The sequence below is a fragment of the Eptatretus burgeri genome, chromosome 10, assembly GCF_056783735.1.
Source record: "Eptatretus burgeri isolate ZD-2024b chromosome 10, Ebu_testis_v1, whole genome shotgun sequence".
Lineage (NCBI taxonomy): Eukaryota > Metazoa > Chordata > Myxini > Myxiniformes > Myxinidae > Eptatretus > Eptatretus burgeri.
In genome coordinates this window covers 81,474,992-81,489,991 of record NC_140970.1, presented here as the reverse complement: position 1 = coordinate 81,489,991, position 15,000 = coordinate 81,474,992, and the positions used below count along the sequence as shown (strand labels likewise).

General features: G+C 42.2%; 1 protein-coding gene across 4 annotated transcripts in view; it reads left to right on the top strand.

Moving 5' to 3' along the window:
• LOC147018970 (cyclin-dependent kinase 17-like) overlaps nucleotides 1-15,000 on the top strand; it is a 184,362-nt gene that overhangs the window by 91,416 nt on the left and 77,946 nt on the right. For 2 of the 4 annotated variants that reach the window (XM_085899102.1, XM_085899101.1), the window contains exons 11-12: nucleotides 6,758-6,910; nucleotides 13,794-13,914. In XM_085899102.1, coding sequence (XP_085755228.1) covers nucleotides 6,758-6,910; nucleotides 13,794-13,914 — 274 coding nt within the window. The remainder of the gene's footprint in view (nucleotides 1-6,757; nucleotides 6,911-13,793; nucleotides 13,915-15,000) is intronic. The other 2 variants (XM_085899100.1, XM_085899103.1) reach the window with 1 other exon arrangement.

Here is a 15,000-nt window from a genome sequence, read left to right as displayed (position 1 = left end):
TGGTGCGTAGAGGCTTGTAGGCTACGCCAATCCGTATGCCACGTACTATCCTGCCAATCCGTATGCCACGTACTATCCTGCCAATCTTTTCTGAAAGGCCCGGGTAGTATGGCAGTACACAGTGCCCAAGTGTATCTGTCTCCTTCCGTTCTGTCTTTTTGGTTCTTCCAATGTGGGAAGTATCACCTTGTTGTACCCATTTCTGAGCAGGACTCCTCTAACTAATCTGATTTCTTTAATTGCCTCAGTTTTTGAAGATGACAGCATCAATGCCCGAACTGCTAAGGTCCGTGCTTCACTGCGTTTGTGGGAGATTGGGTTACAGGAGTTAAAATCCATTAATCTGCTGATGTGGGTTGGTTTCCTGTAAACTGAGGTCTTTAGGGAGCCGTCAGGCTTGCAGTGAACCTCCACATCCAAAAATGCCAATTTGCTTTCTTTTTCAATTTAGATTGTGAAGTTAATGCTGGGGAATACCCAGCCAAGTTGTCCCAGTAGGTGGTTTGCCATGTAGTACACACAATGACGAAGGTGTCATCTACATATCTGTTCCAGTACCGTGGGAGGCAATTCTCAAGAGACTCAATTATCCTTCGTTCGAGTTCCTCCATCACCAAGTTAGCAACAACAGCAGAGACCGGTGAATCAATAGCTGTGCCAAATATTTGTTGGTGGTGTGCACCGTCATAGATGAAGGTCGTGCTGTTCAGACACATCTCCAGCAAGTCTTCAGGTGTTGGTTTGCTGTTTTGACAAGCCATTTTCCAATCGTTTGAATGTTTCAACCGGTCGAGTGTGACGCTCACCGCAAGAACGAATGGGATGTTGGTGAAAAGGAAAACCACATCGAAAGATACCATTGTCTCATCATCTTGGATTCTAACTTCTCTAATCCTTTGGACAAATTCACCACGATGCTTTATCATTTAATCTGTCTTTCCTACAAGTCTGCCAATGATACATGCTAGAAAGCCTGACAGTCGGTAAGATAGTGCATTGATGAAGGACACGATGGGTCTCAGAGGGACATCGTCTTTGTGGATCTTGGGAAGACCATACAGTCTTGGTGCTGAACCATTGCTGCAGTAAAGCCAATTGTAGTCTTGGTTGCCCAGCCTCCTTGCTCGTTTTAGCATGGACAATCGTGTGTTCAAGGACCATTGTTGCTTTAGAGGTCATTAGGTAATTTTTGATAAGTTTTACCATCCTTCAGTAGTGGTATGACTTTACCAAGGTGTGATTCATTCTCCAATACTGCCACTGCCCTGCCCTTGTCTGTTGGTGCAAAGATCAAATTGGTCCTGTTTCTCAGACTTTTCACAGCCGTCAGCTCTGGTACTGAGAGGTTAGGTTTAGGTTTACGTGTGTGTGTGTGTGTGTGTGTGTGTGTGTGTGTGTGTGTGTGTGTGTGTGTGTGTGTGTGTGTGTGTGTGTGTGTGTGTGTGTGTGTGTGTGTGTGTGTGTGTGTGTGTGTGTGTGTGTGTGTGTGTGTGTAAAGTTGCCGATGGTCTGAGCCACACTGTTCGTGATGGTGGTTTTCTCCTCCGCCGGTATATTGGCAATGACGGACACCACACTCGCAACAATCCGGGCCACAGGTATAGATTCAGGGGTTATGCTGAAATTTAACCCTTTTCTTAGGACCAACATTTCAGCGTCCGATAACGTTTTGTTGGATAAATTTACAACCCATTTTTTTCTCAATGCCAAATTGCGTAGGTTTGTTGCAGTTGTCATTATGTATGTGTGGTTGCTGGCGTGTGGTGTGTGCCGCGTGCAGCATCTGTGACGTTGGGTTTGCGTCGTTCCTCAGGTGTGAAGCGCACGTGTGGTGCGGAGACAATTCTTTGCATAGTTTGTCCAGTTTCCTGGTGTGTGTGTGTGTGCGTGCGTGTGTGTAACAGTCTCACGTGTTGCCATCGCTCGGTCTGCTGCCATTCCGAGGAGGCGTTCGAACAAAGCCCCATCCACGACTCCACGAAGTTTCTCCTGTAAAACTTCTCCATCCTCGATGAGGTGTCGAAGTCTGCGATGTCCGTCCTTAATTCTGAGTCTCAGAAAATGAAAACCCGTGGCTCGCATTATGTTGTTTGCCTCGAAGCTCTCCACCGGGGGTCGAAACCTCAGTGAGCGAGGTAGTAAGTTTTCTTTAAGGCAGATGTGGTTAAATCGCAGATGCAGGTACTCCATGGCACGTTGCTTGTGGGACTTCACGAACAGGTGGCAAAGCTTCCAGGTTTGCACTACATAAGCATCTGTTGTAGTTTGTATAAGGTTGGGGAGGTTGGGATGACACATTTTTAAAGAAGAAGAACCATCTTCTTCTTCTTTTAAAAAAAAAAAGTATATATATATATATATATATATATGTATTTATATTTGTCGAAACTGTGATTGGGGTTAACGGGCGTAAAATAGGCAACATGGCATGAATAAATGTTTTGCACAAGTGTGTGGTATCTGTGTAAAAATGATAGGGCATCTGTCAAAATTTGGTTAGAAGCTGAGAAATGTGAACCCTTCCCTCTGTCATGTGTCTTCAAATGTGTCTTCAAACCCGTCACCCCTCTCCTCCACCCCCCTCCCCCCCATCATTAATCATCTAAATCGTTCTCTTAGTAATCGTTCTATTTGTGTTGTATGAATCATCTCACCAGCTGCATTAGTGAGCGAACTCTAACCCCTCCCCCTCCCCTTCCTCGCAAGGAAGGCAAAAGTAAGGGCTGCATCCATACTGGCAACCACACACAGACACACTTGAAACTGCTCGTAACCACGGCCTTAACGAGAAGCTAGAAGAAGGTGAACGGGAGCCAATGAGCACACGATCACGATGTTATAAAAGCCGAGGGGTGGGGACAGAATGGACAGAACAGAGATAAGTTGAGAGCGACAGTCCGACTGGACAGAGCAAAGCAGTTCGGTGAGCAGTTGAAAGCTGACAGTTCGAGTATGCGGGTGAGTTAAGTCCTGCGGAGCCCAGAGAGTCTGATGCAGCAGTACGAGGGGAAAATCGGGGATGCCATACAAGCAAACGTGCCCGAGCTCTGGAACTCCGGATGTGATGCCGCCTCGCACCTCTCTCGCTAAGACCTCCTTCTTTCTCTTTCTCTCTCAGCCCCTGCCCCCCTCTCCCTCCCTCTCCCTCTCTCTTTCCCTCCCCTCACCATCAGCCACTCCAACCCCATGCAAATATCACGTCGGGAGAAGGGCTTTCTCTGTTTTGTGACCTATCCCTGTCTGACTTTTTGTGGTGGCACTAGATAAAGTATTGCATAAGCCATCAAGATATCGTAGACACTGGGGAAATTGTATGGAGAATTATTGCTTTCAGCATGTGCCTTCCTTGTTCTTGCCTTCCCCTTCATCCTTATAATAAAACTTGTTTCTCACAATTTGTGTGTCTGCTTTGTGCGTGCTTCGGATCTGAGACTCTTATATCTGTGGCATGATTCAAATTCCTTCCCATTGGGAATTGGCTCGAAAAAGCCCTCGTTAGGAGGTTTTAATCCTTTCGGACGGATGAGCTGGCTGAAAGCAACAAATCTTGTTGGAGTTTCTGTCTGACGGAAACCGAAGAAAATGATCTGTTTGGCTTCCCCAGCGCATGGTTTATGGTCTCTGAGCGCCATCCGTTACTTAATTGGGGATCATCCAGGTGGAAGATTTGACTTCGTGTCCACCCCACAGTCCACCGTTGCAAAAAATGCAATATATACAATAATACCCCTGTTTGCGTGAAGGATCGGTTCCTGAGAGATTCATGCATTAACAATTTAATGATGTGTATATATATATATATATATATATATATATATATATATATATATATATATATATATATATATATATATATATATATATATATATATATATATATATATTAACTGCAGTTATCTGAAATCATTATTGAACACTATTAAACTAATAAATATTATTCTCTTGTGGATGACAACTTGCAGCTCACAGATCTAAGTCTATTTTGGACAGCCAAGTTACAGCACTGTTTGTTGTGAGGTCGATTGCCCTAAATCCTTCATCAAATTACCTTCGGTGACACTCACTCACAATGTGATGAATAAATGTAAGGAACTAGTCATCAATAATTTTTTTTTTGTACATTTACAAGGTTTTTTTTTTTTTAATCTTGTCCATTTACAAGATAAAAAAGTTTTGGTGAATAGTGCCGCTACCAAGGAATGCATGGACATCGTTGAGGTCAGTGTGCGGGGCTTATTTTGTGAACTCTCTCACTTCCTAGCATGCAACAAACACACCATTTTACTACGTGCCAGTGCGCCATAGCATTGCTTTGTGTGAGCACATGTTTGTGGCGTCTCGCACTTTTGTAGAAAATGTTGAAGTTTGAGCAACGTGCAAATATTAAATTTTGTTTTAAACTTGGCAAGACGGCTACACAAACGCACAAAATGCTCATAACAGTCTACACAGATGAAGCTGTGACAACGAAGACTGTTTTCGAGTGGTTTCAAAGGTCTTGGGAAGGAAATGAGTCGCTGGAAGATGACGAAAGAAGCGGTCGTCCGTCTAAGCACGAACCGATTAAAAACATTGCTCAGGTCAGCATTGCCCATGAAAAACCGACATTTAACCATTCGAGAAATACACGGAAGAGAAACCATTCTTTCATTTGGTTCCATTCAGGCAATACAAATAAATTATTTTAACGTGAGACGTGTCAGCGCAAAGTTCATTTCGCACATCCTCATAGATGACCAAAAATGAAATGATGTCTTCATTTCATCCAACTTGTTTGATCAATGCATTTGGGATCCAACATTCTTACCACGGGTGATCACAGGTGATGAGTCGTGGGTTTACAGGTATGACGCAGAAACGAAAGCACATAGCTCGCAGTGGAAGACACCCGCATCACCAAGACTGAAAAAGGCATGTCACTCGAGATCGCAAGTGAAGTTCATGTTGATTGTGTTCTTCAACATGGAAGGAATGGTTCATGCAGAATTTCTTCCCAAAGGTGCTACCATTAATGCGAATTTCTACGTGGGAGTTATGAAACGATTGCGAGAGGCAGTCAGACAGAAAAAAACCCCCAGAAAAGTGGAAGAATGGGTGGCTCCTCCATCACGACAATGTGCCCTGCCACACATTGCTCTCTATCCAACAATTTTGGTAGCAAACAACATTCCTGTCGTCCCGCATCTGCCTTATTCACCAAACTTGGCACCATACGACTTCTGGCTGTTCCCCAAGTTCAAGCAAACGATGAAAGGGAAGTGATTTGACAAGATCAAAGACATCAAATCCATCACGACGGACCTTCTGAAGGTGTTTAACAAAGAGGACTTCCAGAAATGTTTCCAACAGTGGCAGGAACGGTGGAACAAGTGTGTATGTGCAGGAAGGAACTACTACAAATGGGATTTATGATGTGTTTAATGCTTAATATAATTATTTTATTCTAACATTCACCAAACTTTTTAATCATACCTCGTATGGATGAATTACCAATGAGATATCTTGGAGCTGGCATTACTTATCTCATTCCACTGGCCCAGCCCCCAATGGGGTAAAGCAGACCACTTCATGTCACACATCCGTGGGGTGCAGGTGAAGTAAAAAGCTGACCGTTTGGAGGTTTTAATACTGTTGGTGTTGCCGAAACAGTTTATTGGCAAGGGTTATGCTGGGTGGTTTTGTCGTTGCCTTCCCAGCAGTAGTTATTTCAGGAATTTGGAATTTCTCAGGAAACACTGTGGGATCTTTAATGTTCACCAACTAATGTCGGCAGACAAAGACGCCCATTTTATCATCTATTGGAGGGACGGCACACAGCACACACATTGATAAATCACCCTGCGTGTGAAGCACCGTGATGATGGTTTAGAACTGGGCCGAGATTCGAACCCAGGCTAGACAGCTTAGAGGCGAGTGTGCTTACCTCTAGTCTATACTGCCAACCATCACCTTATGTGATACATGTGTGACATGTAGATGGCTCCTCACCTCCTCCACAGACCTTCTCAGTTGCTTCACCTTGAAAGATATGCTTTTTCTCTCTTGGATTTTGTCGTTTTTAGTTGCTTACAGCTGTGCACTCTAATCACATCACTGTTTACCGAATTACAAAATTTCTATACAATCCTTCTAATACAAGTGCTCAGTATTTTAATTAGGTGCTTGATCTTCCCTTTTTTTTGTTAAACAAAGGAGATACACATATCTTACAAACTCCCCCTTGAAAGTTATTTCAATTTGATCTGTAACGGTGTTTAACCAATTCTAATGTTATTATCTTTTCTCTGTAACATGTTAAGCGAAAGTTTGCACACTATTGATTGAAGATCCTGCTTTGTGGGACTCGTTCAGGACCTTACATAAAATTCAGTCATAAAAACACTCGGCTAATATGGTTCACTTCAAAATGCGTTGATTTGGTGGCCTGTTTGGCATCTCATGTGAGCTTTGAACGCAGGTTTAGATCCTTCAAGCTGGAATGTTTTGTACATTGTAGGGATATTCATGCCTCCTGATGTGTTTCCTCTCTGACTCAACAACACTGTTAAAAAAAAAGAAGTACAAATTGTGTTTTCAAATAAGTTTCACTGCAAACCTTCTGTTTGTATTGGCAGTTTTAACATGTGGCTCCTGTCCAAGTCTGTGGAATTTGCAGATGATCCATTTTCCATTTTCTATGTTCCATCATGAAATACAAATATATGCATAGTAATGGAGTTTGTTTGTAGTGTTATTGATTTTGATTTTGCCCACGCAGATTTTCCTATTTCAGCTTCTTCGCGGCCTGAACTACTGTCATCGACGCCGTGTGCTTCATCGAGACCTCAAGCCCCAAAATCTGCTTATCAACGAGCGTGGGGAACTCAAGCTTGCAGACTTCGGTTTGTTGCTCCATTAACTCTATCTCATGGTGTGTTTCAGAACTTTGGGTTTACCCTGGGTGTGCATTCCACAAACTTCCAACTGTTTATAATATAAGTTGGGTCACCCTATCATGACAGGTTATTTACACTTTAGTAAAGCATCAAGATGATTATTGTTCGCTAAGATTGTCATAAATACATGAACACAGTAGAAAGGAGGGAAACACACCAATAGCAGGGTACAGAGACTCAACAGAGAGCATTTAAAGGAAGAATGACCAGGGAAAAAAAAAAAAACACCCAGAAAAATACATCTTAATCCAGAAATGGATATTTTACATCTGTAGCAAAAATTAACTCGGGAGTGCAATACGGAAATGATGAGCCAAATGGCTTCATTTCCTTTGTAAGGTCGTGTAGGATCATGTGACCTCTCGTTAGACTCAGTGTAGTTCCATGAAGACTGTGGAACCTTTTTAGGTCATCTCTACCGAGATGACCTAATAAAGCCGGACCAAATGTCCGTCCGTCCGTCAACAATTTTTCTTTCCGATCTTGATGAAACTTAGTATGTGGGTTGAGGTCGATGAGTGTTGCACAACTATATAACTTTTGTCCGAGTTCAAGGTCAGTGACGAGGTCACGTAAGTTATAAAAATCGCCATTTTCAAAACCTATCTAGTCTGCCGTTTTACAAGATATTCGGCAACTGTTTATTGATTATGATAGTAAAAAATATTATCTTGTATCTAACTGGACAGATTTTTGAATTTCCGTCCCGTTTGGCCACCACGTAACCTGGAAGATGGTCAAAAACACCTCCCGGTACAAAGAAATTTTTTTTACTTCCGATCTTGATCAAATTTGGTATGTGGGTAGAGGTCAATGAGTGATACCCAACGATCTATTTTTTCTCCGGATTCGAGGTCAGGGTCAAGGTCACGAGGTCACGAAAGTTGTGAAAGTCGCCATTTTCAAAACCTATCTAGTCTGTCATTTTAGGAGATATCTGGCAACGAAATATCTGGCTTAAGATATCTTTAAAGAGTTACATGTTACAAAAAGAGAACGGTTCATTGATTATGATCGTAAAAAACATTATAGAGAGGACCGTCACCCCCACATGGGGGTAATTTTTGTATTTAATTTCCATCCTCAAACAGAAAATATATGCTTCGATGCAATAGATTTTATTCCCAACAGAGTATCGACATTAAAACGCTCAGGAGCGGTCTCGCACCACCCCTCTTCCGGCCAAGGAAGTCATGTGACGTATGATGCTTGATCGCCATGAGTGCTGTTGTTTCATGTTATTACATCAATTTAATATAGAATTGAAAGTTTTTATTGTGACGTTGACCTTTACATATGTAAAAAAAAAATATGGTGCAGCAAATTTCAGTGAAATTGGCCCAAGGATTTGAATACGCGTGAGGAAGAATCAAACAGACTCGCTCTTATATGCACTCTCTGTCATAAAAAATTATAAAAAAACACGTAATTGCTCTTGATACTATTTATTTATGTGATATGATGGGACACCGATGAGGTGCAAACCTCTGACAAAGATAGATGCTGAATTATTTTACACGTCCCTTTCATTCTGACATAATCACAAAATGCTGAGTTGTGATGAATATTTATATATCACAATCCGACCTGGAAGGAACGATTTCAATACTGGGTATGTCCACCTTCAACAGCAATTCGCATTTCACCGTCGTCGTATTGACCATATAAGCACTCAAATGGGGAAAGGCCTGGGGAATGTAATTCCATGCCCAAACCAGCTCCTGTTACAGCTCTTCGAGAGTCTGTGGCTGTCTTGGCAAAGTTTGAATAGGATCATCAATGATATCCCAGAGATGTTCATTTGGATTTAAATCTGGCGAGATGGTAAGCCAGGGTGCTATTGTATTAATGTCGGTATTGACAAGAACATTCCATTTTTGAATGGCCCTTTGAGTAGAAGTATTGCCATGCATAAAGATGATTCCTGGACAATGTTGTTAAAGGGTCGGCAACACATGTTGCTGTGAGATCCCATCAATATGTCGATCTGCCATCAGATTGCCATGGATATGGATCAAGTTGATGTGAAAGGTTTCAGCAATACCACCCCACACATGACACTTCCACATCCAAAATGTACGGCTCCCTAGATGCAGGCTGGGGCATATCGCTCATTGTGTCTTCTGTAGACCCAAGCACGGCCATCATGCCTTTTGAGGAGAAACCTGGATTCATTATGTCACTGAACACAACACCTGCCCGTTGCCTCCATGTCCACAGACACATTGATTTGACCACTGTAAGTGTGCTTTGATGTGTCGTGGTGCAATGCTTGGACGCTGCACGGGATGACTAACACGGATCCCTGCATCGCAGAAATATCTCAAGATGGTGTTGACATTTATCCTGCGAGGTCCATGGAGTGTGTTTGCTGTACTCTGGGCAGTTTGAAACCAATTGCATCGACGGGTCATGCGAATGTATCAGTCCTGACCAGGAGCCATTATAATATCCTGGGATGTCCACTTCTTGGCATGTCCCTTGTTGATCCAGTGGCTTGATAACATTTTCTGAGGTCATAAATGGTTCCGCTCCTCTGGTAAAAAGATCCTTGCAACATGACTGATGGAAGACCCTACTTGAAGGTGTCCATTTATTTGATTCCTCTCATTTTAAGGGTTGGGGAGTAGCGGCTGAAACCCACATCCTATCCAGGTTCCTCCTGATAACTCCATCTTTGCTCTTTACTTCTTTGGGTTCCTTGTTGGTCTTCCATTTCATGTCTGACAGATGTGGCATTGCAATGGATTGTTACCAATGTTCACCAAAGGTGGACAGAGCTTATGTTTTCACCCTGGCTGGCTGGCTGTCTGTTTGTTTGTCTGTCTGCCCCTATTTGTTTGGGTACAGGATATCTCAAAAAGTTGTGGACCAATTCAGATGAAATTTGGTGGACATATTGGGGGCGAGACACGGCCGAACTGATTCTATTTTGCTGAAGATCCGGCACTATAATTTTTAAGTGATTCTTCACCATTGAGAGATAGCGCCAAAAACGACATGCAGTAGCAAACCCTCGAATATCGCGGGGGTTAGATTCCTGGAAAATGCCACGATATTTAAAACCGCAATCATGGAAACCAAGGGCCAATGGGAAAAGGGGGTTTCAATTCATGGGCTTCGAGAAAATATAGAGGAAGATCAACAACAGCCAGAAATAAACACATCACAATAATTTTACACTCCTATATCCACCTGGGAAATTGGAAATATGCCAACATCACAGCATTACATAAAAAGGTGCAAAAACAGATCCCCTTAATGACAGACCAATTAGCTTACTGTACTTCCAATCATCAGCAAGGTCATGGAATCCATCATCACAGTTGAGATAAAATCATTCCTTTTCTCCAACAGCCTCATCTCAGATCATCAGTTCGGATTGAGACCTGGTCATTCTACCTTGGACATGCTGCTTCCACTCTCCAAACAATGGTGGAGGCCCTCAATAGCACATATGAGATCAGGTCCATCTCTCTGGTCATATCTTGAGCTTTTGATAGTCTGGCCTCCTACTTTGCTCTCCAAACTATCTGCTTTTGAAATTCAAGGCCAATTCCACTCTTGGAATACTGACTTCCTTTACTCTCATAGACAACGTGTGGATCTCAACGGAACCCTTTCATCTCTTGTCCCTGTCAAGGCTGGAGTATCCCAAGGCAGTGTTCTTGGCCCCATATTGTACCTAATCTTCATCGATGATCTCGCTGACTCGCTGGAAAATCCTCTTTATCTCTTTGCTGATGACTCCCTTTTATTTGACATCTCTCATCCTTCTGACAGACAGGCAGCAGCCTCTTCCCTCTCATCAGACCTTGACAAAATCACAAACTGGTCAAACACAATTTTGTTTATGTATCCATATTGTCCACCCTTACCCCTCATCCCTTACCCCTCATCGTTACATGCATCTCTCGTTTGTCCGTCTCCGATGACTTTCTCCCTCCGCCCTGCTGTTGGTGTTTTCTCTTTCTCCTGTTGTTTCCTTTGTTATGGTGTGTCCTGGTTTGTTATGTGTAATCGCTCTGCCATGAGCCGAGAACATGTTAAAAAAACAAACAAACAAAAACTTTTAAACAACGCCCTGACGTTTGTGGCATTTTTCAGGAATGTATCCCCTGTGGATTGCAGGGTCTCAAAGTACAGTATTCCTGTCCCCACATTTTCCAGTGCAGTGAGGTGTTTTGAGTTATGCAGGAAGAGGTATTTTTAATTACACATTTCAATAAGGATAATAACATAACCCCCCTGGCCGCTCCTCTCGGGAGCAGGTGCTTCTGTTATATATATATATATATATATATATATATATATATATATATATATATATATATATATATATATATATATATATATATATATATATATATATATATATATATATATATATATATATATAATACGATCCTTACAAGGAACTTTAATGCATGGGTATTCCATTAGGCCCATTGAACCTATGCAATGATTGCTCACCAATGATTGTGTCTTTGGTGTGACTCGTCCAGGATTGAAACCGCCAATCTCCTGAACTCATCGAGGACACTAACTCACCATGTTTAGTTAAATAGTGTTACAATGTTTGTTTAAAGTGGATGCTCAAGGCTGTTTGTTGAGTTGCGCATTTGTAATGGATGCGCACATTCAACTTTGGCCAAAAGTTGGAGGATGGCTTTTGTTTTCTTCTTTTGTTTGGGATTGGGGGGGAGGGGGGTCAAGGAGGATCAGTGGGGGAATTTATTTGGGTGCACCTACTGTCACGGTAGCCACTAAATAGCACATACAGTAATGATGCATAGAACCAATTTTGACCTTATTGACTGAAAGAAACTGTTTATCCAACTAAAAGAAAATGGACACATAATGGGTTGAGTGCTGCAAAATAATTGGCCAGAAAGTGCCAAATTAATTTGGCATTCCCATATGAACATGTAGTTCATGATTCCGGGTTCCTCAGTGAAAATTCCATCGACGAGGTCGATTTGATTATTGTGTGCTAATGTCCTTGTTTAAAGTACACTACTTGAGTTGGAATACACCTTTTAACATTTATAGGTGGGCATTGACCAATTGTATAAAAGTATAGGTTGGGGTTGTAGTTTTCTACTTTTTTTCTCCACTCAAGACAGACTGCATGCATTGGCAGACTTTACCATCCCCTGAATGCTGACGGAGCTGAGGTTTCACCCCCCCCCCCGCCCCTGTACATTTACCCATTAGCCAGGGGCATTTATGGGGTTTACCCATTGGCCAAAAGCACAACCACTCCCCCACCCCCTTCACATAGATGACACACACCATATGATTGATGTGTGATTTGTGAGATATGTGGCATGTATTGGCCAACTTTGCCGAGTATGGTATACAAACATTTTGTTCAACAAATAGGGGGAAAGTTCAGTGTTCCTTAAGAAAATAATAATATTTGATGATATAATGGAAGTACTTAGGATGTTAAGAAAATTGATTTAGGACTTAGAAAAAGAGGGATGGAGGGAGGATAAATGTAGTTGGTTCAGTTTATACTGGGCAGGGAGAATGGTGCACATGTTTGGTTTGCAGCATATGCTTAAGGAAATGTGTTGCCAGTATCTGTCCTCTCTGCCCTGCCCTGCACATGGTGTAGCAGTGATAATATGAGTGCCCCTGCAAGGAACTTCAATGCAGGAGGAGGCCATTTGGCCCATCAAGTCTGTGCAATGGTTGCCAACATATGGTTGCTTGTCCATGCTCTATCCTTCTTAAATGCTGAGTATCAAGCACAGCAACAGCATGTACCATTTTAAAGTCTTCGTTATGATCCAGCCATGGTCGAAACTGCTGACCACCTAGACTCATAGCGGATGCTCTAACTGTTACTCTCCTGAGTCTGGTGATCAAAAACATTTTATCTCTAATGGTTGTTGGCCTACACAGTGTTTACTGTAGGTTGTCTCCCTTGGAGTTGCTAGTTCTACTTCTTGTCAATGACGCATGTTTTCAAGTTTGGGTGGTAGTGCCACTGGTAGAATTGCTTTAACAAATATATTAAAACAGCCTATTTCAGTCCACTGTAGGGTGAAGGCCTGACTCATCTCGTGTTGAGGATTGGCCTACTCACTGTGCTTGCCATGAGCTAGTTGGTGAAAGTTATCAGCCACTGAAATTAAAACCAACCCAGTCAGTGGAGAAAAACAAGTCTTGAGAATCGTGACCAAACAGTCAGCTCTATAAAATTGCCTTTGTCTGTTTCTAAATTTCCTTGCATTTCTTTACGTAAACAAATCTTTCATAAGAGTTCAGTAGCCGGCAAAAGCTGGGTCACAATTGTCTTTGATGAGTCCTGAGGATGTATGGTTCCTGAATGGTGGGTGCATCATGTGTGCCACGATGATCCTCATGGTGACAGTGCATTTTGTGTTTTTGTGTTGGGATATGTGTTGTTTTATTGGGAAGTAAGGACAATCTTGCTCCATTTTCCTTTTCCAGAACTCACTTCAGTTTATCTCGAACCATTACTTCAACCTCAGTCGTTAATTCATGATATTGCTTCACGAGCAGCTAATTTTAATCGCACTTGTATACACCCGCATTTTTTTAGGATTTGTCCACAATAGGTTTGCAGCATCTTCTGCACTGTGAACAAATTGATCAAGGTAGTCTGCACATTTCATGTGAATGGCCTTCGGCGGATACGAAGGGCAACCAATGAAACACACAATATGTTTAAAAGTTGCGATGACACCTGATGACACAATAACTGTGCGTACTGCACATTTTCATCCTCGCTATTGCCTGTAATTATTTGGTAAGGATGATATATTAGGGTGGAAGATGGTAGTGGAAGCTTGCGTTTCATTTCAGTTTTCAATGATTTTGCAGGTTTGGCAAGAGCAAAGTCTGTGCCAACAAAAACGTACTCCAATGAAGTTGTGACGCTGTGGTACCGGCCACCTGATGTGCTTCTGGGCTCCACGGAATACTCAACTCCTATCGATATGTGGTACATTTTTCTCTGAAATGTATAGATATGCATGTTTCATTTGAAGTTGTTTAAGTCATTTGACGTTTCCAGATGAGCATAATTGATGAAGCAACCAATCGTCTTCCGGATGATAGATGGCAACATTGCATTTGGTTTATATTGTACTTTGGCAGCTGAATACTTGTGGTTAAAGGGGGTAACTTTGCAACTAATGCATTGCCTCCATTAGCACATTGGCACCATGTCCTCATATTCCGGGGCATAGAAACGTCATCAAAAGTGCGGGTGCTCAACTTGTAAAAGGAGTTTCCATCACTGCACTGGGCTTCGTTTTATGCACTCTGGCGTGTTTTCTGGGCTTTTTTTTTCCATAATGGGGTTGAATGTGATGAAAGTTTTCTATCCTCATTTTTGAAAGTTATTTACAGTATTTCAGCAAAATTTAGTGAGAAATTCTGAAATTCAAAGCTTAATTTTACACACTTTGTGCATTTTATGAGTTTATTTATATGGCTGGTGTTGGCTTAATGGGAATGGTGGTGGGCTTGGGTTCCGAGGATCCTGAGTTCAAATCCCACTTTTCTGTTGAATTAATACCAGGTGGGGTTGACTCTGCCTGCCATCCTTCCTAACTCGGCTAAAATGAGTACCAGCTTGCTGGTGTCCTGTGTCGGAGTGGCGACCCATCCAGGATTGTGCCCAATAGCCAAGGAGACTGCTTAGGCAGCACCAACGCTCTGTACAGAGTATGGTCCCAATGGATGGATGGATGGATGGATGAGTTTGTTTGCTTTCAATAAATCAAATTACTTCCTGCTTGAAGCTAATGCCAATATGTTGATCTAGTCTGTCCGATCTTTCATAGCATAGCAGATTGGAGCGTTGTTCACCCTTTATTGGATCATACTTGACCTCGGGTAGTTTTTCACCTTTCTCAAGACTGAATGACTTTGCTCTGAGGTTGCTGAGATGACTGATACTGTGTAGTACAGTTTAATAATTTTTGGGATTTCTGTGAAGGGCTTCTTACTGACTGGATTCCTGTAAATGCCCTGGCAAATGGTCTCCATGTTGGTTCCATGGAGTGCATTAGTCTGATCTTTT